Below are 25,832 nucleotides of genomic sequence, written 5' to 3'. Positions count from 1 at the left end.
GGGACCAAGGAGGCGCCGGATCCTTGGAACTAAGGTAAGTATGTATGCCTTTAGTGCCATTTTAACCCTTTTACTGCCACCAATATATACCATAAATTGAATTACAGCAAAAAATAAAAAAAAAGGAATTAGGAGATTTTGTAGTAGGCTTAGAACAAGAGAAGGTGCCTTTCTGAGTCAGGAATACATACTTGAGTAGACTTATTTTTAACCACTTGCCGAACCAGCAGCCGTACCTATACTGCAGCAGGTCGGCTCTGTCCAGGCGAAACAACGTACCTGTACGTAAATTCGCGGGAAAACTAGTGGGGGCACGCTCCCCGTGGAGACAGAACGGCAGTCTGCCAATGTAAACACAGCAGACCGCTGTTCTGTCAGTTATTAACACAGGGATCCTGTGTTCCTGTTATTTAGGAACACAGGTCTCTGTGTTCATTCAGCAAGTCCATCCCCCACACAGTTAGAAAGCACCCCCTAGGGACACATTTAACCCTTTGATCGCCCCTAGTGTTAACCCCTTCCCTGTCAGTGTCATTATTACAGTAACAGTGCATATTTTTAGCACTGATTCCTGTAGTAATGTCACTGGTCCCCCCAAAAGTGTCAAAAATGTCAGTTAGGTGCACGATCTGTCCGCTGCAATGTCGCAATCCCGCTAAAAATCGCTGATCACCGCCATTGCTAGAAAAATAAATAAATAAATAAAAATGACATAAATCTTTTGCTTAGTTTGTACAATAGATGCGATAACTTTTGTGGTTAAGTACTAGCACATTATGTGAAACTTACCTGAAAATGAGGCTGTTCCAGGGCTGCAGCTGCTTCCATCTTCACCCATCTTTGTTCTGGCTTGAGCCGGCGTTTGCGGCACAGGGCTCAGAAGGAACGGTGGCCCTTCCTTCAGAGTGCATACGCTAGTGATTTCACTGGCTGCATTTAAAGTAAATATCTCCTAAACGGGGCACAATTTGGAGATAATTACACAATCTATAGATAAGCCTTATTATAGGCTGACCTATAGGTAAAAGTCAGGAAAGGAAATTTATTTCCTCTTTAGAGAGATTGGAAAGTCAAGTCTTTGTTGCAGTTGTCAACCCCCCCCCCAGAGTCCCCTTATTTTTCTTACCTGAGCCCATCCATTCCAGCAATGTGCATGGGCCCAGTGGCTCTAGCCGCTGTCTCTGTCCTCATTGGATAGATTGATAGCAGCAGGAGCCATTGGCTCCCGCTGCTGTCAATCAAAAACAGTGACACGGGCACAGGGGGCGGAGCCAAGTCCCGCTGTCTGTGTAAATGGACGCAGCAGCAGGACTCAGAAACGCGCCCGCACAGGTGCTCCCATGGAAAGCGGCACTCCATGGGGGCATCTGATGAAGGGGAGGAGCCTGGAGCCAACGGGGCACTCCAGAAGAAAACCACTGCAGAGAGCAGGTAAGAATAACATGTTTGTTATTTTTATATAAAAAAAAAAAAAATATGAACCTTTACAACCCCTTTAAGTCATATGCTTAACATATTTATGAACCATAATATACTGCAGCAGGTCATCTCTGTCCCGTGAAATGACGTAACTGCAGGGCTGCATGTGGTGTGCGTGCGTGCCCATTCGCCGCCACAGGGGAAGCTGATCTGTGGGTCTGGTGGCCGTGATTGCCCCGAGGCACCCGCAATGGCTCCCCATGGAGACAGAATGGCTGTCCGCCGTTGTAAACATGGCAGCCTGCTGTTCTGTCAGCAATGAACACAGGGATCATGTGTTCCTCTTATTTAGGAGCACAGGTTCTGTGTTCATTCTATAAGTACATCCCCCCCACAGTTAGAAAACACCCCCTAGGGACACAGTAAACCCTTTGATCGCCCCTGGTGTTAACCCTTTCCCTGCCAGTGTCATTAGTACCGTAACAGTGCAAGTTTTTAACAATAATTACTGTAATAATGTCACTGGTCCACCCAAAAGTGTCAAAAAAGTCAGTTAGGGGTCCCATCTGTCCGCCGCAATGTCGCAGTCCTGCTAAAAATCGCTGATCGCTGCCATTACTAGTAAAAATAAATAAATAAAAATGACATAAATCTTTCCCCTGGAAAACAATAACTTTTGCGCAAACCAATCAATATACTCTTATTGGGATTTTGTTTTTATCAAAAATATGTAGCAGAATACAAATTGACCTAAAATGATGAAAACATTTGATTTTTATTTTTTTATTGGGAATGTTAAATAGCAGAAAGTAAAAAATATATACAGTAAAACCTTGGTTTGAGAGTAACTTGGTTTAAGAGCGCTTTGCAAGACAAGCAAAATTTTCAAATATATTTTGACTGTATATACAAGCGATGTCTTGATATACAAGTAGCCTCAAGTCACAGCTGAGTATAAAAGAGAAGAGAGGCACCTCTAAGTGTAGCAATATGTTTAAATTTAATGAAGGTACAACATTTAGCAACTCACATGGTTGATGATTGGAACAGGCATATCTAAGGATGCAAGCATTCAGGCTAAAGCTGTCCACGTAGACCATTCTCCGCACCACCATCTACGTCATCCCTTCCATGCTGCCCCTCGTTTTCAGATCGTTTACTGCAGGGTGGTCTGCCCGGTCAGGATTACAGACTGGCAGCCGGCGGTGCAGAAGATGGTCTATGTGGACAGCTTTACCCTGGATGCCTGCATACTTGGATGTGCCTGTTTTATTCATCAACCATGTGAGTTGCTAAATGTTGTACCTTCATTAAATGGAACCATATTGCTACACTTAGAGGCGCCTCTCTTCTCTTTGATACTCTGTAGCTCCTGCTGGATTTTGCTTCTAATCCCCTTGTGGAAGCAGCTATTTGTGGATGGACATTTTATGGTTATATAACCTATCACATTGCTATAATCTTTGTATATAGACTATAAACTGAAGAACTTATGAATAAATGGTTGCGGAACGAATCATCTGAGTTTCCATTATTTCTTATGGGGAAATTTGCTTTGATATAAGAGTGCTTTGGATTACAAGCATGTTTCCGGAACGAATTATGCTCGCAATCCAAGGTTTCACTGTATATTTTTTTTCAGAATTGTTGCTCTATTTTTATTTATAGCGCCAAAAAAAAAGAGGTGATCAAATACCATCAAAAGAAAGCTCTATTTGTAGAAAAATGGACATCAATTTTATTTGGGTACAGCGTCGCACGATCGTGCAATTGTCAGTTAAAGTAACGCAGTGCCGAATCGCAAAAATTGGCCTGGTCATTAACCACTTGCCGACCGCCGCCCAACTATATACGGCGGCGGTCAGCCCCTCCCAGGCAAAGTGACGTACCGGTACGTCACTAGCCTGGGAGCGAATAGGGGGCGAGCACGCACCACCGGAGGAGCGCTCCCGCCCCCGCTCGTACCCGGCATGTGACCGGCAGACCCGATGTCCGCCGGTCACTCGCGATCGTCGGGTAGAGAGGGAGAAAGGCAGGTTGCTAATGTAAACAAAGCCGCCTGTCACTCTCCCCTGTGTAAAAGCACAGATCACTCGGTCCTGCTATGTAGGACCGTTGATCTGTGCTGTTACACCACTAGCCACATCCAATGACAGTTAGAAACACGCCCCTAGAACACACTTAACCCCTCCCTCTCCAATAAAGTTAACCCCTTCCCTCCCAGTGTCATTTTTACAGTAACAGTGCATATGTATAGCACTGATTACCGTAGAAATGTCACTGGTAACCCCAAAAGATGTCAAAAATGTCAGTCAAGGGTCCGATCTGTCCGCCGCAATGTCGCAGTACCGCAAAAAAAAATTGCAGATCGCTGCCATTACGCGTTAAAAAAAAAAACAACAAAAATGACAAAAATCTTTCAATTAGTTAGTAAACGCAATAACTTTTGCGCAAACCAATCAAAATACGCTTATTGTGATTTTTTGTTACCAAACATAGGTAGCAGAAAACAAATTGGGCAAAAATTTAAAAAATTTTTGATTTTTACATTTTTTTGGGGGGGAATTTCATATAAAAAAATGTGAAAAATATTGTTATTTTTGCAAAATTGTCGCTCTTTTTTTGTTTATAGCGCATGATCAAAAAATCGCACAGGTGATCAAATACCACCAAAAGAAAGCTCTGTTTGTGGGAAAAAAAGGACGTCAAATTTGTTTGGGTACAGCGTCGCACGACCGCGCAATTGTCCGTTAAAATCACGCAGTGCCGAAAATACCCCCTGGTCAGGAAGGGGGTAAAATCTTCCTTGGCTTAAGTGGTTAAGGGGGAAAATCTTCCGGTCCAGAAGCGGTTAGGCACGGATGAACAATTTTGTCCATACCGAAATTAACCTGAAAAAGGAAGAGAAAGTAAAATAAAGCATAATAAAATAAAGTAGAATTAAAATAAAATAAATGTTATTTAATAATAATACAAACTCTGCAACCAAAAAAAAATAAAAATAAATAAAAAAATTAAAAAGTTAAAATTATAAAAAGAATATGTATATATTTAAAAAAGAAACATAACCCCCTTAGCCCCTACTTGAATGTAAGTAAACAGCGTGGCATAGGACACATGTGTTCCGGTGCTTGGATACAATATTACACACATCGCTCCGTCCGTTACATTGTATCCAGCTGTCAGAGGAGGGTGATGCGGCGTGCAGTGCGCATGCTCCGTGCGGGGGATGTAGTGGCATCTTTAAGAAGGCCGGGACGGGGCGGGGTTATGCTGATGAAGGATGGACCTTCCCGTAGAGGAGACGGAGCGCACAGGGAGGAGAGGAGAGGCAGGCTGGGCACACAGGCCTTTCTGTACACGGGGATAACCGGGGACACTGGCCGGGGGGGATCTCTTCTTTCTGCCTGGACACTGGACCGCCTCGCTCGCTGGTTATGCATAGGATCCCATCTGTGTGTGACCCTCCGATCACCGTGCATCCATCGCAGCAGCAGCAGCAGCAGCAGAGCATCCCTTGTGCTGGGCTCTCCGTGCCGGGAACACTGGGGACTTTCTGAAGGATCGGACTCGGTGTCAGGCGGCTCACCATGCTCCTGATCACACCCGGCTCCACATCCCGAGATTTCCTCCACTCACTGGGGCTGGTGTGGCAGGGCGTGCTGTGGATTGTATGTGCTGTGTGTGCCGAGGAGAGCGACTTCAATGTAGAGGTAAGAGGGGGTGAGACTTCAATGTAGAGGTAAGAGGGGGGTGAGACCTCAATGTAGAGGTAAGAGGGGGATGAGACCTCAATGTAGAGGTAAGAGGGGGGTGAGACTTCAATGTAGAGGTAAGAGGGGGGTGAGACCTCAATGTAGAGGTAAGAGGGGGTGAGACCTCAATGTAGAGGTAAGAGGGGGGTGAGACCTCAATGTAGAGGTAAGAGGGGGGTGAGACCTCAATGTAGAGGTAAGAGGGGGGTGAGACCTCAATGTAGAGGTAAGAGGGGGGTGAGACCTCAATGTAGAGGTAAGAGGGGGGTGAGACCTGAATGTAGAGGTAAGAGGGGGGTGAGACCTGAATGTAGAGGTAAGAGGGGGGTGAGACCTGAATGTAGAGGTAAGAGGGGGGTGAGACTTCAATGTAGAGGTAAGAGGGGGGTGAGACTTCAATGTAGAGGTAAGAGGGGGGTGAGACTTCAATGTAGAGGTAAGAGTGGGGGTGAGACTTCAATGTAGAGGTAAGAGTGGGGGTGAGACTTCAATGTAGAGGTAAGAGTGGGGGGTGAGACTTCAATGTAGAGGTAAGAGTGGGGGGTGAGACTTCAATGTAGAGGTAAGAGTGGGGGGTGAGACTTCAATGTAGAGGTAAGAGGGGGGGTGAGACCTCAATGTAGAGGTAAGAGGGGGGTGAGACCTCAATGTAGAGGTAAGAGGGGGGTGAGACCTCAATGTAGAGGTAAGAGGGGGGTGAGACTTCAATGTAGAGGTAAGAGGGGGGTGAGACTTCAATGTAGAGGTAAGAGGGGGGTGAGACTTCAATGTAGAGGTAAGAGTGGGGGGTGAGACTTCAATGTAGAGGTAAGAGTGGGGGGTGAGACTTAAATGTAGAGGTAAGAGTGGGGGTGAGACTTAAATGTAGAGGTAAGAGTGGGGGGTGAGACTTAAATGTAGAGGTAAGAGTGGGGGGTGAGACTTCATCGTAGAGGTAAGGGGGGGGGGGGGTGAGACTTCATCGTAGAGGTAAGGGGGGGGGGTGAGACTTCATCGTAGAGGTAAGGGGGTGGGGTGTGAGACTTCAGTGTAGAGGTAAGGGGGTGGGGGGTGAGACTTCAGTGTAGAGGTAAGGGGGTGGGGGGTGAGACTTCAGTGTAGAGGTAAGGGGGTGGGGGGGGGGTGAGACTTCAGTGTAGAGGTAAGGGGGTGGGGGGGGTGAGACTTCATCATAGAGGTTAGGGAGGGGGTGAGACTTCATCGTAGAGGTAAGGGGGTGGGGGGGTGAGACTTCAGTGTAGAGGTAAGGGGGTGGGGGGGGTGAGACTTCATCGTAGAGGTAAGGGGGGGGGTGAGACTTCATCATAGAGGTAAGGGGGTGGGGGGGGTGAGACTTCATCGTGGAGGTAAGGGGGGGGTGAGACTTCATCGTAGAGGTAAGGGGGGGTGAGACTTCATCGTAGAGGTAAGGGGGGGGTGAGACTTCATCATAGAGGTAAGGGGGTGGGGTGTGAGACTTCATCGTAGAGGTTAGGGGGGGGGATGAGACTTCATCGTAGAGGTAAGGAGACTCAGCATCACGATAGATCTGTGCGCTGTTGGCAGGGCTGTGCTCACCCAGCTGCCTGCACATCAGTAAAGTTTATGAAGTGTATCCTGATACAATGTAACTCTGAAAACACCTTTTTGATCATTAAAATATCTTCACATGGTCATACAGCATGCAATCTGATTGTACAATCTATTGAAGGCTCACAATACATTTCTCAATCTCCTATAGATTTACCAGCCACTATACTGTATATTGTAATATGTATTATGTATTTGTTGGATTGGATACAGAATGATTGGGGCTCATATTATATAGTTTTGGTAAATCCAATGATTTGATAAAATTATCAAGTTTCTGACCGATCTCTCTTGACAGGAAGATTTGATAGTTGACAACCCAGTTGATCAATCATATTCCAGACCAATGAATCTTAGGGCTGCCAATCGGTGCAAAACAATCAATCTTTTTCTGCTCTGGCTGATTGACTCCATTTGATTGAATCTGCTCTAAATCGATCAGAAGGGAAGTTTTGGTTATTGGATTGAATGCAGATTGGATCGTTTGTTGGATACTAAAATCAAAGCTCAAATGTTTTGTCGAAGGATTGTACGGTCAGATTGTAGCATATGTGGCGAGCTTTAGCTTTACAGAAACTGTGTAATATGAAGAGAAACCCCTCTAACTAGTATCGGGTCAGGAAGACCCTTCTATTACATAGGTGATGGTAGATCTAAAGGAGATTGTATAGTGTATGGGCACATTTTACAGCAAGGCTGTCATTGATGCATTAAAACAGATGATGAGGGGAATAACTTGTCCAGGATTTAGAGAAATGTTTGTTGATTTTTGGTGGGAAATTCTATATTTTGGGTGACAAAATAATCATCACACGGAGAGCCTCACAAATGTCCCATTGACAGATGTGACCCCTCCCTAGAATCATGTGACTTCTAGGATGTCAGTAGTGACAGGTAGTGATCACCTGAACGTGTGCTGCTTTTCCCCGAGACATGTAGCCAATCACAGACCAAGGACCAGGTATCATTTCATTGGTCAGCATTTTAGTAAAAGGTTTTTGATTGGTGTCCCTTTTCTCCCTGGTGTGACTGTGGCTGAGTATAATCGGGGATCCTGATGGGTGGGTGCAGGGAAGACGGGATCATTCTATTATATTGGAGGTCTTCCAGTTCTGTGCTGTACAGGTGTGCTGTTGGCTTTGCCCCTGTCGCCTGCAGATTGGGCACGGCATGCAAGAAATGCTTTACCATAGGGGTCGGGTCTGTAATGTATGGGGCAGAGGGGGCATTATAATAATATCCTGGGGTGGGGTCTGTATTGTATGGGACAGAGGGGGCATTATAATAATATTCTGGGGTGGGGTCTGTATTGTACGGGGCAGAGGGGGCATTATTCTAATATCCTGGGGTGGGGTCTGTATTGGAGGGGAATTATTCCAATATCCTGGGGTGGGGTCTTTATTGAAGGGGGCAGAGGGGGCATTATTCTAATATCCTGGGGTGGGTTCTGTATTGTACAGGGCAGAGGGGGCATTATTCTAATATCCTGGGGTGGGGTCTGTATTGTATGGGGCAGAGGGGGCATTATTCTAATATCCTCGGGCAGGGTCTGTATTGGAGGGGGCATTATTCTAGTATCCTGGGATGGGGATCTGTAGTGTACGCAGCAGAGGGGGCATTATACTAATATCCTGGGGTGGGGTCTGTATTGTATGGGGCGGAGGGGGCATTATCCTAATATGCTGGTGTGGGGTCTGTATTGTACGCGGCAGAGGGGGCATTATTCTAATATCGTGGGACGGGGTCTGTATTGTACGGGGCAGAGGGGGCATTATTCTAATATCCTGGGGTGGGGGTCTTTATTCTAATATCCTGGGGGGGGGGTCTGTATTGTATGGGGCGGAGGGGGCATTATTCTAATATCGTGGGACGGGGTCTGTATTGTACAGGGCAGAGGGGGCATTATTCTAATATCGTGGGACGGGGTCTGTATTGTACGGGGCAGAGGGGGCATTATTCTAATATCCTGGGGGGGGGGGGGGTCTGTATTGTATGGGGCGGAGGGGGCATTATTCTAATATCCTGGGGGGGGGTCTGTATTGTATGGGGCGGAGGGGGCATTATTCTAATATTCTGGTGGTACGGGAATTATTGATTAAAGAGCTTTTCTCTAGAGTGATTGGAAGATTTCAGAGCACAGTGCACACTATGAGACCAGTAGAGACCACTCACTTGTGACTGAGCTCCTCTATAAAACAATATAGTTGGCAGTAAGAGGGACCTCCTTTCCTTACAATGACCAGAGCTCATTGATCCATTCAGTGCTGGATGTCCCTCTCATTCAGGCGTTCGATCAACAGCTGGATGCATGTGTCTGTCTCCATATACTGTGAATGTTCTGTATGTTCTGCCTCTGTGCGCTGGCGAGGCTCAGGTGGGCTCCCTGCCTCTGCGCGCTGGCGAGGCTCAGGTGGGCTCCCTGCCTCTGCGCGCTGGCGAGGCTCAGGTGGGCTGCCTCCGCGCGCTGGCGAGGCTCAGGTGGGCTCCTTGCCTCTGCGCGCTGGCGAGGCTCAGGTGGGCTCCTTGCCTCTGCGCGCTGGCGAGGCTCAGGTGGGCTCCCTGCCTCAGTGCGCTGGCGAGGCTCAGGTGGGCTCCCTGCCTCCGCTCGCTGGCGAGGCTCAAGTGGGCTCCCTGCCTCCGCTCGCTGGCGAGGCTCAGGTGGGCTGCCTGCCTCCGCTCGCTGGCGAGGCTCAGGTGGGCTGCCTGCCTCCGCCCGCTGGCGAGGCTCAGGTGGGCTGCCTGCCTCCGCCCGCTGGCGAGGCTCAGGTGGGCTGCCTGCCTCCGCCCGCTGGCGGGGCTCAGGTGGGCTGCCTGCCTCCGCCCGCTGGCGAGGCTCAGGTGGGCTTCCTGCCTCCGCCCGCTGGCGAGGCTCAGGTGGGCTTCCTGCCTCCGCCCGCTGACGAGGCTCAGGTGGGCTTACTGCCTCCGCCCGCTGGCGAGGCTCAGGTGGGCTCCCTGCCTCCAGTTCCTCTTGCTTTGTTCTCAGAGGATGTTTAGTTTCGGCAGCACAAACAAGGAAACTTGAGCTATGTGACGACTGTGTTGTGTACCGGCAGCCTGGTTACCGGGGGATGTCTGCACAATGGGTCTGTGTCGTAGATGTGAGATGCCGTCTGCCTTCTCTCCCATTCTGCTGTCCATCATTCTGTAATTTTCCTGCTCAGGATAGAAATCCAGGAAGGTCCAGTATTCTGGGAAGAAACCTTCTCCGTAGAGGGCTGTCTGTGACCATGCTGATAGTAAATCCTTGCACATGACTCTTTTGTGTCTGCCACCAGTTGTTCCTCGATGATTGATGACATTGGGAGCTGGCAGGCTGGAGAGTCATCACTACCAAGCACAATCCAGAGGCAATCTGGTGGAAGGATCCCGGATATTGCTTTCAGATATTTAGTGATGTAGCAATGATCCGCTGTCGGTCTGCATGGGAGCTGCTCTGATTTTGCCAAATTTTGCACAACGACTTACCTGTCGTATCCTGGAAATACCAATACTAAAGTCATAGCAATGTTTATTTTTTAAAGTGTATTTGTATTCTCTTCTACAAACACTCTGAATTTAACATCTTCCAGATAATCGTAACTAATAACCGAGTTAGCTAATTATTATATAAATATTTTAAAAAGTCTGGCATGCAAACATAACACAGTATAAACATAATACGCCAGTAGCTGAAAATCAAATCTTGGTCAGCAAATATCCTTTTCTCCTTGGTACAAACATATTCTATCTTGTTAGAAATATTTAGAGGAGGGCTTGCTTAAAAGGGACATTCCACTTTTGTGGGGGGGGGGGGGGGGAATAAAAATAAAATAATCCTAACATATACATTTGTTCTTAAAGTCTTCATATTGTGAGTTAATTTTAATAAATTCCATTTCCTTTTCAATCTGCAGCACTTTAATTAATGTGTGTGTATATATATATATATGATGGAAAGTTACTACATGTGCCCAAAGAATGAGGTCAGCTGACTACCTGAATATACTGAATGACCACGTTATTCCATCAATTTATTTTTTTCTTCCCTGATGGCACGGGCATATTCCAAGATGGCAATACCAGGATTAATCGGGCTCAAATTGTGAAAGAGTGGTTCAGGGAGCATGAGACATCATTTTGCATACATAGATTGGCCACCACAAAGTCCAGAACTTAACCCCATTGAGAATCTTTGGGATGTGCTGGAGAAAGCATTATGCAGTGGTCCTACTCTCCCATCATCAATACAAGATCTTGGTGAACAATTATTGCAACACTGGACGGAAATAAATCTTGAGATGTTGCAGAAGCTTATCGAAGCAATACCACAGCGAATGCGTGCCGTAATCAAAGTCAACGGAATATTAGAGATTTCAACCTGTTGTTTTTTTTTTTTTTTTTTGGCCAGGCAGGTGTGTGTGTAAGAAGAAAAAGAAAAAAAAAAAATATATATATATATTTATTTTTTAATCCTTCAATGCAATATGGCATCCTGGAGGTGTCCTGTACACAGTTGGTAATCAGGACAACTACAGAGATGTCATTTCTTGTTTGTGATTGGCTCACTGGTGTTCCCAGAAGTCCGCACTAAAGATACAAGTCCGATTTTAGGCATCCCCTGCAATAGAAATTTAGGTTTTGGTGAGCTACTCCCAAAGGGTTAATCAATCCTACAAGGATGCAGACACTGTAACTTTCCTCATTAGAGCACTGCAAGTGCAATTGGCTGATTATTAATGAAAAGTCACTCCCATTCAGAATTATTCTGTACATTGGCACAACCAAAGTGCTATTCCTTCAGAGCAGAAAAGGGTAGGAATCTGCAACGTATGTTAAAATTCCCTGCAATGTACATGGATCATCCTGAGGGGGTTATTTTTTTTTTCTTTTTACAAATATATGTGGAGTTCAACGGAAGAAAATAATAAAGTCTGGATTCAATCTACACATCCAAAACATGGAAAATAAAAGGGCAACTCCACTCAAAAGTGGCATTTTTGAAAAAATACGTAGATGGAAAGTTGTAGGCTTAGTCACTTGCTTTTTTTCTAATAAATCTTGCCATGCATGGTTTGAAATTCAAGTGGTGGGTGGCCCTGTCAGCTGTCTCACCTCTTCCATCCCTTGGAACATTTGAGTAATTTTGGCCACTAGATGGAGCTGATAATCATATGAGAAAACACTTATTTACAAAGATTCTCCTCTCCATCTAGTGGCCAAAATGCACCAGGTGATTTGAGAAAATGCCACAAACAGTGTTGTCGCATGTGCCAAACTACAGTGTTTCGCAACACCATGCGATTCAGTGTGGTGCATTTTTTAAAGAGTCTGTGACTTTTTTTTCAGGTTTCTCATGCATGGTAGCCCATTGAAATGAATGGGGCTGCCCTCCACATGACATGCAGAAACACGGCTGCACTTGGTCGTATCTGAAGCTGTGACCCAAGCCTTACCCTGACTTTATGCATACTTATTTCAGAAGTATTGAAGAAAGATGGTCAATGAAATTGCCAGAAAGAAGGCATTTTCCAAAAGAGGGGGAACAGTTGGTATCCAAATCACAAAAATGGCCAGCACACCAGTAAGTAAGCAAGTCAAGTAGACATCCAAACCACTGACATTCCGGACACCCTATGGTCTCCTTTTTCAAGGTGACCGACATCTGTAACTTGGAGAAAGGAGGCCATATTGTCCCTGGCCATTGGCGGCTTTGATGTCCCCCGCATGCCAAATATGCTGGTATTGTATTGAAGACCCCTGTAATGATTTGAGCTATTCTCTCTTATTGGTGTACTGGTTATTTTTGTTTGCATAGGGTGGTCTGCATGCAGCAATGTCCAGATAAGATGCTGAGACTCCATAATTGAAAGTACTGAAATCCATTGTATGAAAGAAAAGGGAGGTAGGAAATGATGTGAGCCCTATTTGACTTGCTGCATTGTTTAATGCAACACTGTGTGAAGCTTGTGCACCCGTCCCGGTCATTACCATCCTATGCCAATCCTGTGTGTGATCACAGTGGACGAGATTTTCTGGCTCCTCCTGGGATACGTTCTATCTTGTATCTATTCAACTCTTTCTTACTGCACTCTTCTGAGCCCTTGAAGAAGCTGACAAGGCGAAACGCGTTGGAATTTTGGTGACCCTCCCCAATGTGCTCCCAATGTTCATTTTCTTCTGTAATGTTGGTTATATAACAATACTTTGACAATACTATACATATACACATATGGAGGAATCACTATCTTCAGGAATGTTGGGTTTGAACAGCTGAGTTGAGAGTGACTTCTTTGGTTTTATGGGATGTATATGTATACAACATAATCCTTTAAAAGATTTTTGTAATAAAAAAACGTTTGTGTAGGGGTAATCATTTTGAGAGGAGTTTTCAGCACCTTTAAAGTGATAAAAAAAAAAAAAAAATAAATGTTTTTTGTTGTTTTTTTTTCTTCAAAAATAAAAAACGTGTTTTACTTACCTGCTCTATGCAGTTGATTTTGCACAGAGCAGTCTGGATCCTCCTCTTCTTGGGTCCCTCTTCGGCTCTTCTGCGAGCCACAGCTGTGCGTGTCCATTAAGACATGGAGCTGTGGTTCAGCCCCGCCCCCTCTATCCTTATTGGCTAACTGACTTTGACAGTAGCTGGAGCCAAGTCACTGCTGTGTCTCAGCCAATCAGTTGGGAGAGTCCCAGATGGCCAAGGCACTCGTTTACATCGCTGGACTGAGATGGGGCTGAAGGGGGGGGGGGGCTGTTACACACAGAAGGCTTTTTTTTTCATCTTAATGCATAGAATGTGTTAAGGAAAGGCAGAAGGTTTTTATTTTTTTTTTTTTTTTTTTTTTTATTTTTTTTTTATTTACAACTCCCTTTAAAGTTCCACATTTTTTTCACCTGTTTAGGTAACTGGCTATCTTGAATTAAGAGACTTTAGGCCGCCTTCACATTTAGCGCATCTCCAAAGTCCCACGATTTCCAGTGCAATTTTTGTGTGACTTTGATCCAACTTTACATTCCCTGGACCAATTGCAACCGGGCCCCATGCTCCAGGGGGCCTGTGCGGCTTCCTTGTACACCTGGATAGGAGAGGAGGTGGGGGCAGCATGTAGAGAAATCACTGTGCTCCTTTTTCCTCCTGTAGCTGGAGGAAAATGGAGGAGATTGGTTCCTCTGTATGCTGCCCCCGCTACTCCTATCCAGTTCACTTGTATTCTGCTGTCTCTGAGCCCCTGTGTGCTCCCCTGGTCCCCCTCTTCCACTGTGCTGCAGGGGATGTGTCACAATGGAGAACCAGGAATGGGTCGGTAAATCAGTGATATTGTAAATGAATAAAATAAAATTATGAAAAATACAATTAAAATCCCCCCCAAAAAAAACTACTGACACAAGTGGGTGCACTTCTAGGATTGCAAAGGTCACACTTGCAACCGGGCCCTAGCATTTCACCACCGTGGGGAGGCCCCAAGATGGCAGGAAGGGGGCCCACTGCAAAGCTTGTGAAAGGGTCACGATGCGGGACCGTAATAAAGGGCCCTGCAATGAGAGTAAAGGGCCCTAGGATCAGTGGGCAGAGCCCCGGGCTTGAAGGGAAGGGCCCCGGCCAGCGGTCCAGGTTGACCCTTCATGGTTTCTTGCACCAGGGCCCTGAAGGTTCGAGTTACGCCTCTGGGAAGGTTGTACTGTACAGTAGTCCAATTTAAGACAAGAGGGTTAGGAGAGTCCTGCTCATGAGAGCTTACAATCTAAAGGAAGGGCATGTGATACAAAAGGTAATAACTGTTTGCAGATGAGTTGTTCTAGAAAGCAAAATTCAGTTGTTAGAGGCAGAATAGGCTTGCCTGTAGAGGTGAGTTGTTTCAGAAATCATCTAAAGGTGGATAGAGTAGGCAGTAGACATGCAGGCTGGGCTAGGGAGTTCCTGAGAATGGGAGAGGCTCAGGAGAAGTCCTGGCATGAGCATGGGTGGAGGTGACAAGGGAGCTAGAGATCAGAAAGTCTTGGGAGGAGTGAGGACACTTTGGTTGATATTTTGAGATGAGGTTGGTGATGTAGTTGGGAGATATATATATATATATATATATATATATATATATAATAAAAAGTATGGGTAGCGTTAAAAATAAATTCCACCCAATTTCCTCTTTTTATATGTGCCTATTATCTTCAATATTAAAATATAAGCATTTACTATAAAGTGCTATTAGTGCTTAAATACAAAGTGTGAATTGATGTCCTTGTGTGCAAAAGGATTTGTGCACTCTCATAAAAGTGCCACCAAATTAAAATGGTGCTTCTATATAAATCAGTGTTTCAGTCCATTCCAAACCAAAAGCACTTATGCATAACACTCCTTTCCCTTCTTCCTTTGTGGAAAACGCTCACCAAATGTTTTATGACCCCTTATGAGATAAGAGGGTCTCAAGGGCTTAAAGTGGAAGCTTTAAGCTTGGCTTCTGTTTAATCTACAACTGCCATGATGCACATGTGATCAGTTTTGACACAGCCATTGGATGGTTTGACAGTTTGGTTGGGAGCAACCAATGGGAGTGTTACATTTCCTGCACATGCCAGAAATTGAACTGTTTTTTTTTTTAAACTGTTAAATGGATGGGTTTAATTCCTCTTTAAATACAGGCTTCAATTTTCTCCAGGACTCCACCTTGCACACTCCTTTTTGAGATCTACTTCCAATATTTCACTGCTCTTATTCCACCTGGTCTCAGAATATAATACCAAGAGAAGACCGCTAACAGTGGAATACCATTATTTATTTCCCATGAATGCAGCAAATGACACACTTGCATATAATACTGGAGATCAGGCTTTACTGTTTGCTCCTGGCACCCTGCTTCCTATTAAAAATGGCCTTGCTTTCCACCGTTGTAGAAGTGAAGTAGTGTGGAGGGCTCCGCCCAACGCGCTTCGTCCATGTGACATCTTTATGGCGTGGATCAAGTTGTAAATGGCTTTTGTATGTTGTTAATATTTTAATTTATTTGTTGGCCTATCAGAAGCCAGTGGAGGGATTAACAGAGGGTATCCCAGCAGGCATTGGGCAGCTGGGGTAAGTCCTTTCCCTTGTCCCCCTAGCTTTGGTAAGTCCTTGGCAAGAATAATGGAAGTGTGTGAAAGGGGGTGGAAGTTGGATTATCCAAAGTGGGTGAAGTTGGTCTGATTTACAGTAAACCTAGTTCACTTGCTAGCAAGCTCCCCCCCCCCCCCTCATTGTACAGATAGAACTTCCTTTCCCTTATTACCTGGTTTAACATCTGGAGCACTATGGAATACCTGGTACTCCTGTATATGGGTAAGAATGCTTGAATAGCCAATCATCAGGCTCATATAATGCAATAGTGGGAGAGGGATGTTCCTAGCTCTGTGCATAAGCTCTCAGGGGTACATTTGCAACTGCGATTTGCGCCCGCACTCCGATTACATATGAGAACCCCTGCAGGAGTTCCTACCAATAGGCAGCCCTGATGAAAGCAATGGGAGGCAGTCAGCTCCTGCAGGTAATTGAGCCCATTCTCATCTAATCTCTCATGCAGCAGTCACATGCAAGGGATCGGCCTTATACAGAAGCGGCACGGTGGGGAAGATTCCTCCATCCACCTCATTTTGCTTGTGTGGATGGTGGAACTATTAATAATAATAATCATAATAATATTATAATTATTATTTAGTATTTTTTTTTTTTTTTCGGTTATCTTGCTTTTTTATCAGAGAAAAAAAAAGTCCATCTATGGCCAGCTTAAGACATTTATCCAACCCACCAATCCGTTTCAAACCTTCCTAGGAATTTTTGAATGTGATGGTACACCCCCAGTGGCCCTGTGGGGTCATCCCTGGACTCTGACAAATGTAACCAGCATTCTTTGTCATGTACTGTGTGTGGGTTTTTTTTTTTGTAACATTTAAAGGTTTTCAAATAACTGTAAATTCATCAGCTGTATTAAGTGGAGTCAGCTAAGTGAAAAAGAGATCCTTGAAGCACGCGCTGTGGTAGAGGTAACTCATTAAAAAAATAAGTGGCTGCTTTATGGTTGAATGCTTTTGCATTCTTATATTTCCACTATAGGCTGCCCTTCTATAAGGAACCGTTCTCCACTGGCCCTAATTTTTTATTATTTTTTTTCTTGCTGTAAATTTGCCTTCGCCACGCTTCAGCTTCTGTGGTGCAATGATTATTTTTTTGATGTATTGCAAATGTCATTGCATTTAACACTATGGCTGCTAAATGAGTCTGCTGCTATTTGTACTTTAATGTGTCATCAACTTTTTCTGACAGCAGCTTAAAAGCAGTTCACATCTTGCCTGGTTTTCAGTCTCCATTACAATCTATTTAAGACGCAATCATGGAAATGTGTCAAAAAATCTGCACTTAGAACAGGCAGAAATAAGAGGGTGGCAGGATAGGAGAGAAATCCGTTCTGTTTTCCAGCCTTGACTTAAAGGTAGCCTTGGGTCATAATGACTGGAAATGAAGGCTTGAAATGTTAAAATGGGCTTTTAGTAACTTGTCTGCATGAATACGTTCCTGATATCCCACAAAATACAGCAACTGTGTAATCTTTCAAAAAAGTTGTACTTTTATCATTTAAAAAGCGCTCTCTGAGCTCCAGTCTGTAATTTTTACCCAGACTGAGATGATGTCCTCAGTCTGCTGCATGGAGAAAAAAGCGCATGCTCAATCTCCTCTTTCAAAGTTATCAGACTGTACATTGTAACTTTGTGGCAGATTATAGGGTGAGAGGCTGTTGCAGGGGCTGATCCGTGTCAGACATTTGTGAAGACAGACGAGAACTGCACTCCAGGATTTATATAACTTTGCCATCTCAATCAGGAAGTTGTGCTTACCCTGGATGATGCAAACAACACAGGAAAAGCCGCTCAGGTGAGGCACAAGTGCCTAGGTGCTGGTCGGATCCGCCATCCAGTAATCAAGCTTCCAAAGAGAAAAAGTGACCGCACTCAGAGGTGAATGAACTTGAAGTGTTTATTCCCATTCATAAAAGACAATGGTGCATCGAACAGACATGGACACGGTTGACGCGTTTCACGACTCTGTAGGTCGCTTACATTGGTTATGAGTAAGCGACCTACAATGTAAGCGACCTACAGAGTCGTGAAACGCGTCAACCGTGTCCATGTCTGTTCGATGCACCGTTGTCTTTTATGAATGGGAATAAACACTTCAAGTTCATTCACCTCTGAGTGCGGTCACTTTTTCTCTTTTGGAAGCTTTACCCTGGATGATGCCTGAACAAAGTTGGTGGCGCCAGCCTACTGATGAGAAAAGCAGATGAAAGTATTGTCAGAGTACTGTGATCTCTGTGGTAAGTGATACACATGGCAACAGGGTCGGCACCAATCTATTTCATAGACAAAGCTTAGGGTGGCGCTCCAGGTTCCCATACAAAAAGCTCCAGTGATTCACCCTAGGAGGGGGGCCAGTGTGTAAAGATCCCATCCTAGCTCCGTATACACAAGTAAGGAGGTAGAAGGATAACTGCCATATCCTAAGGCTTGATTCACACCTAAGCGTGTGGCTACAGAAATTGCAATGATTCCCACACCTGCAACCACCGGCAGTGAAAATGCGCTGCTATGAGAAAGTGAAGGGCTGCCATTCATTCTGAATGTGGGGCACCCCAATGCATGTAAAACCGCAGTGCAGGTGCAGGAGCCACAGAGAAATTGCATGGTTCCCTGCGGGCCATGTTTTGAAAAGGTGCATGCACCTTTTTCTGCAAGAAATGCAGGCACTGCGCAAATGCGGCCCGCAAAGATGCAAACCTAGTGTAAATGAGCGTAAATATCAAGCTAGTAAAAGCGGCTTCAGGCCGGCTCCATCTAGGCCAGGCCCTTGATGTGTGAATGAAACCCTGTGGGCGGGACAAAACGTGTCTGGGCCATGGCCTGGATGGAGCTGGGCTGAAGTTGCTTTTATAAGCTTGATACTTTACAAGCTTGATGCAGTTCAGCCTTCTACCACCAATATATTGCAGTTTGTAAAAATATGCAATTCAGTGGTGCATGCAGCACTAAGGACCCATCCATATACATTTTTTTTTTTTTTTCAAAAATCGTATTGAGAATCAAATATTTTTTTAATAGACTTACATTTATTTATTTTCTGGTTTTCCTTGAGGCACTGGTGATGGAGCCCAAGTCTCACAGGGAGCCCCATGGGAAGACGTCACCAGTGCCTTCCAGGAAACTCCCATCAGATCTCTCGCATACTCTGAGATCTCGGACAGCTCGTTATTAACCGTTTGCCGATCGCCACACGACTATTAACTGCGGCAGTCAGCCCCTCACAGGCAAAGCGACGTAGGACTACGTCGCTAGCCTGTGAGGCTCCAGGGAGCGAGCTCACGCCGCCGGAGGCGCGCTCCCGAGCAGTCACGGAATGCCCCCCCCCCCCCACGCGTGTGCCCGGTGGACCCGACGTCCGCCGGGCACTCACGATCGTCCGTTACACCGGAAGAAAGGCAGGCGGCTAATGTAAACAAAGCCGCCTGTCATTCTTCCTGTCATTCTTCCCTGTGTAAGAATGGAGATCACACGGTTCTACTATGTAGGACTGTTGATCTCTGTTCTTACACTAATAGCCACAGCCAATCACAGTAAGAATCACGCCCCTAGGGACACACTTAACCCCTCCCTCTCCAATAAAGTTAACTCCTTCACTGTCAGTGTCATTTTTACAGTAACGGTGCATATGTATAGCACTGATTACTGCATTAATGTCACTGGTACCCCCAAAAGTGTCAGAAATGTCAGTCAAGGGCCTGATCTGTCCGCCGCAATGTCGCAGTCCCGCAAAAAAAAAATTGCAGATCGCCGCCATTACGCTTTAAAAAAAAAACACAACAAAAATGACAAAAATCTTTCCCTTAGTTAACGCAATAACTTTTGCGCAAACCAATCAAAATACGCTTTTTGCGATTTTAACCAAACATATGTAGCATAAAACAAATTAGCCTAAAATGTTAAATTTTGATTTTTAAATTTTTATTTTTTTTTTGGGAATTTCATATAAAAAAAAAAATGTGAAAAATATTGTTGTTTTTGCAAAATTGATGCGCCTTTTTTTGTTTATAGCGCATGATCAAAAAATTGCACAGGTAATCAAATACCACCAAAAGAAAGCTCTGTTTGTGGGGAAAAAAAGGACGTCAAATTCATTTAGGTACAGCGTCGCATGACCGCGCAATTGTCCGTTAAAGTCACGCAGTGCCGAATCGCAAAATAGGCCCTGGTCAGGAAGGGGGTAAAATTTTCCGGGGCTTAAGTGGTTAAAGAGGAAGTAAACAAACCCTCGGTACAAAAATGAGAAAAATTTAAAACATGTAAAGACAAAGGCATAATAAGCTAGTATACATCACATACCAGCTCATTATGAAATACTTACCTTAAAACGAAGCCCCCGCAGGGCTGCCCGCTCAACGACAGGACGGCCGACATGTTCGGCTGTCCTGGTTCGCGTCCTCCGGCCATTTGATCGGCCAGAGGCGCGATTACATCACGCGGGAGCCGCCGTTTACTGCACAGGGCTCTGAAGGAATGGCACGGGCAGCCGTTTCTTCAGAGTGCATGTGCTGATGACGTCATCGGCTGCATGCACTGTAAATATCTCCTAAACAGTGCAAGTTTAGGAGATATTTACAGCACCTATAGGCAAGCCTAAATATAGGCTTACCTATAGGTAAATGTCAACAAAGTGGGTTTACAACCACTTTAAGGAACAACAAGCCACCTCAGCAGCGCCACCAGTAGGTCAGCACAGAACAAGGAAGAAGAGGCCAGACACCAATGATGTTGTAAAAATGGTGGTGCGGGATCTGTAAGAAAGGGGAGATCCAAAAAAGAAAGGAACACGTTCGCGTTTGTTAAGCTGGCTCTAGTTTATGATTACTACAGTATTTTATTATATATATATATATATACATATATATATATATATATATATATATATATATATATATATACATACATACATGCATACATTTTTTTCCAGTCAGTGGGCTAAATGGTGGGGAAAAAAGAACCGATTCTTCCATCTATGCAATTGAGGTAGAAGGAGGAAGGCCCCTCCCCTGTTGGGACATTGTAATCTAAAAGTGGGACTCTCGCTTTCAGAAACTGCTGATCAGCAGATTCAGCCGCTGATTGACACAAGTTTTTTCAGTTTGTCAACCGGGGACATCTACACACAGATTGAAAGTTAATATTTTTGGGGTTTTACAGAATCATGACTTGAAAGGAATTTGTGTATATAATTATTTGGCTCTCTAAATAAGAAAATCCGGAAGTTGGTTCCACACATGAAGCACTGTGTGAATACGCAGACTTGCTGTTGTGGTGATTGGCTGCTATGTGTAAACTGTCCAACCCTTCAAGTAGTCACAAGCATTGTAAATGGGCTGGGAATCTTCCCCCGTGAATGTTAATTCTAGTTTTGGACAGCGTTGAGACGCTCATTGCTGTCTGTGACCCCCTCTGAAGAGATTTGTTATACGTCTGAGGTGGCGAGGAGGACAGAAGCTTGGTAGAATCTCTCCAATGAAGGCATAGATGGTAATTACTTTGTTGTTGCAGGAGATCATGGGATAGTAGGTCGCACATTCAAACTCAACTAACAGACCAAAATATAGAGTAAATAAAAGACCTATAACTAACTGGTGTTAAAATGGCCGCAGCACCTTTATTGGTTTAAAATTCCTCAAATTCTAATTTATTAAAAACTTAAATCATATTATTCAAATATATAAATATTAAAAACTTCAAAATCACTCAGTCATATTACTCGAAAATTAAAAACTGAAATTCATTAAGCAGAGTCCCCCCTTGATCCAAGGGTGACAAAATCACATAAATGGTGCCATAACAGGGTGGGAGGGAGGGAAGCTCGCCCAGCTGTACAGAGACAATTTTGAACTTGTGAAGAAATCCTGTCATAACAGGGGCTTATATAGCCCCCAGTAGACGTGAGGGAATTCAAAAGCGCGTTTCCCGCCTCCAATCCCAGTGACAGGCAGGGATTCAAACAGCGTGTTTCCCGCCTCAAATATCCGTGACGGGCCACCTGAGGCCTTAAAGCTGTATTCATAAAATTGGCGGCCACAATCCCATGTCCCATGTTGAGACTTTAAAGGCTAACTCCGCCTTTTGGTATCATGTTTAGTCTGTATTTAGGGTGTAACATGAAGCAAATAAGAACCCCCACCCCTAACTGACCCATCTCCAGCTCTTGAACTGAAAGCCCATACCTCAGTATGAACAGGAAGCTGGAGGAAGAGTCTGCAGAAGCCTTGCATTGCACCCACGATCAACTAATCAGAGTTGCAGTGCATACATATGAAGGACAGCTTGTTCTTTTGAAAAACAGACTTGCTTTCCAGATCCCCAGTTGAAAATGAAGGGGAAAAAAAAGCCTAAAGAAAAACGAATGCAGCCACCACATCTAAGAATTGGTAGGTTGCAACAGGTTTGCTTTTGGGTCTTAATACCGTTTTTAAGCTTTTAGCCAAGATTGAGTGATAGGAAGTGCACGTCATTCGAACATGTGTTCCAGCCACTGGAAGTGAACACCTTTTGCATCACATCCGGAATCAACCGAGACCAACCCAAAGTTCGCCTCTGCGTACCACAAACACCGAACAGGCTGCATATGGAATTAACATTGTACTACTGAATTACCAGTAAAAACAGTTGGCCTAGGATAGAGAGCAAAAGGAGCAACTCTAAGAGCCTGTTCACACTGAGGCGACACGACTCCTTACTACTTCGGGGGCGACTTGTGCATTACCATGCACCACGACTAAAGAGCGACTTGCAGGGACTTCACATAATGGAAGTCTATGCAAGTCGCTCCGAGGTCACCCCGAAGTAGTACAGGACCCTTTTTTTCTAAGTCAGAGCGACTTGTGTCGCTCCTATTAGAACGGGTCCTGTAGCAGTCAATGGACCGTGAGGGAGCGCGACTTGTCAGGCTGACAAGTCGCCTGACAAGTCGCGCTAGTGTGAACCGACTCTAATGGTCATGCAATTACCATTCACTCTAATTAATATATATATATATATATGTATGTATGTATGTATGTATGTATGCGTGTGTGTGTGTATATGTGTATGTGTATATATATATATATATATATATATATATATATATATATATATATATATATATACATACATACATACATACATATATACATATATACATATATATATATATATATATATATATATATATATATATATATATATATGTGTGTGTGTGTGTGTGTGTGTGTGTGTGTGTGTGTGTGTATGTATGTGTGTGTGTATATATATATACACATTCTAATGGATACTGGAATTACACAAAAAATTGAAATACAGTACAAACCTGAACCATAAAAGTCTATAAAGATGAAAATGTATATATTTTAGGAAGCCTCTGCATAAAAGGCAATTTTAAAGACTACAGATCTGAAAGAAATGCACAAAGCACAGCAAGATTTAAGTAGGAATACACATGCCTCTTGTATTTGGACAATATTTTCTTATCCCCAAGTTCAGCTTTAACCCGCAGTTTGGCTTGAAACCGCTGAAGTTTTGTGAACTAATCTGCGTAGAAAAGCTTGCAGTACTGATCATCAGTATGAACGGTTGCATTCTCCTGGACGAGCTGTTTGATGGATTCATGATTTTTTTTTTTTTTTTCTCTGGACGACTTTGTGTTCTGTAATAAGTCATTTTCTACAGCGGGAGCCTAAAATTGGCTGACTGCAGTGTGTTTCAATAGGATTACTGAGAGAAAGTCAGCTGCACATAGGATTATAAACCTTGCATGGCCACATCGTTATCTGAAATGCTTCTGATTCGAGAAGATGCTGAAATGTTCATATATCCTGGTTTGTGACATTTCCCGGGGTCACAAGTGCAATCTGCAGGAAGGCACTATTCTCTATGTAGGCTTCAAGGCCGGATTCACATCTACGCTTTGCGGTAATACGCACTTAAAAAAATGGCATTTTAACTAGAATTCTTGTTATGCAGGAGAATGAGCTGTATATATCGCACTCTCATACATTTTTAATAGCACCCCAATACACATATACTGGCAGAAAAAAGGTACTTTTGTAGCACAATGTATGGGTGTGAATGCTGGTCATGTTGTGGTGTGCCACATTGCCAAAACCAGTACAAGAGTGTTAATTTGTGCCATGAGGTGGGGTTGAAGGTCCAGCTAAAGTGAACTGGCTGCTTTAATACAACATGCATCAATGCTCAAAAACAGGTGGGTTAACCCATGCAAAAAAGGGCCCTACAGGTGCTTTCACATTGCTCCAAATGTTTTTTCATACATTTTTGGTGCATTTTTCTGGGTGCTTGACTTCCTAGCATGCACCTGTGAAACGTGATTTGAAAAACACTCCAAAAAATGCAATGACGGTGTGTTTTTTTTTTTATGCCTTTTTTTTTTTTATGCCTTTTTTCATTTATTTCAATAGGGGCTGTGTTTTTGGTATAGTTTTGAAAAGCACACCAAAGATGCAGCATGCAGGACTTTTCAAAAACTCACCACACCTGCAGTGTTGGGGGTAGCGAGTTACAAAGTCACGGATTACAGTAACTACATTACTTTTTTTGGTAACGAAGTAACGTAACTAGTTACAATACTAATATTGGTAACTACACTACTTTACTAGGCTATAGGAGGTAACTACACTACTTTACTAGGCTATAGGAACGCGCTTTCCTGCGTTACCCAAGCCGTGCGTTACAATCGTTATTTCGAAGAATAGAGAATGAAGTTTATGACTTTTTTTGTTGCACTTTATGTTTTATTCTGTTTTTTCAGGTTTTGTTCTCATGTTTCCCAAAGCCTGTGTTTATACAATAAACTCTATGCAGAAAGAGTGTCATGTATCTTCTTCTACACGGTCAATTAAGAAAGAGGAAAGTAAAGTAATAAGTAGTGAAGTTACTTTTCAAATGCAGTAACTAGTAAAGTAATCTCGTTACAATTTACAGAAGTAACTAGTAACTAGTGACTAGTTACATTTTTTGAGTAACTACCCCAACACTGCACACCTGCAATGGACTGGTGTGAAGAGTTCTATAGGATTAAGGCCCCTTTCACACAGGCGGACCATTCAGATCCGCATGTTCGTTTTTTGGGCGGATCTGAACGGTCCCCCCATGCATTCCTATGGGACGTCAGATGTCAGCGGAGACATGTCCGCTGACATCTGACCCGATCCGTCAAATCTGGACGGATCAAAACCCTATTTTCCATCCTTCCAGCGGATGGGATTGGATGAGAACGAACCGACATCCTTTCCCATCCGATTTCCCCCATAGAGATGCATGGAGAACTGACAGCTGTGTCTCCGCACACAGTGCAGAGAACAGCTGTCATCCTCCTGCTCAGCCGATCCCCCGCTGAGAAAAACGGAATCCGTCCGACGGACAGATAGTGTGAAAGGGGCCTTAGGCCCCTTTCACACATACGGTCTGTTTAGTTCATCAGTTCAGTCACGTCAAAATGTATCAGTTTTCCATCTGTTTTTCATCCGTTTTTCATCCGTTGTCGTCCGTTTTTCATCCGATCCGTTTTTTTGACGGATGAAAAATAGGGCATTCATCCATTCAAAAAAAACAGACATTGACGGAAGCGGATGAAAACAGATGTTAACTGATGATCATCCGTTGTCTTCCGTTTTTACATGGAGATACATTGATGTCCATTTTTAATCCGTCAAGGATGGATGAAAAACGGACAAACGGACAGCATGTGTGAAAGGGGCCTAAAAGGGAAATATTTTATTGCACTTTTCTTGTGTTTTTAGCAAGGTAAAAACACAGCAAAAAACACATCACTGTGAAAGCAGCCTCAGGCCCCTTTCACACATACGGTCCGTTCATTTCATCAGTTCAGTCACGTCAAAATGTATCAGTTTTCCATCCGTTTTTCATCAGTTATTAGTTTTTCATCCATTTTTCGTCAGTTGTTATCCGTTTTTCGTCAGTTGTTATCCGTTTTTCGTCAGTTGTTATCCGTTTTTCGTCAGTTGTTATCTGTTTTTCGTCAGTTGTTATCTGTTTTTCGTC

The 25,832-nt window shown here is 44.2% G+C and overlaps 1 protein-coding gene across 3 annotated transcripts in view; it reads left to right on the top strand.

Annotated features, from left to right (window-relative positions):
* Positions 1 to 4,708: 4,708 nt before the first annotated feature.
* Positions 4,709 to 25,832, top strand: part of MMP16 (matrix metallopeptidase 16) — a 378,979-nt gene continuing 357,855 nt past the window's right edge. For 2 of the 3 annotated variants that reach the window (XM_082258608.1, XM_082258607.1), the window contains exon 1: positions 4,709 to 5,132. In XM_082258608.1, coding sequence (XP_082114734.1) covers positions 5,010 to 5,132 — 123 coding nt within the window. In that variant the 5' untranslated portion in view covers positions 4,709 to 5,009. Of the gene's footprint in view, positions 5,133 to 5,959; positions 5,982 to 25,832 lie in introns of those variants that run through there. The other variant, XM_082258609.1, reaches the window with a different exon arrangement.

The sequence above is a fragment of the Pelophylax lessonae genome (genome assembly GCF_965119305.1).
Source record: "Pelophylax lessonae genome assembly, chromosome: 5".
NCBI classification, from domain to species: domain Eukaryota; kingdom Metazoa; phylum Chordata; class Amphibia; order Anura; family Ranidae; genus Pelophylax; species Pelophylax lessonae.
This window is presented reverse-complemented; position numbering and strand designations above follow the sequence as displayed.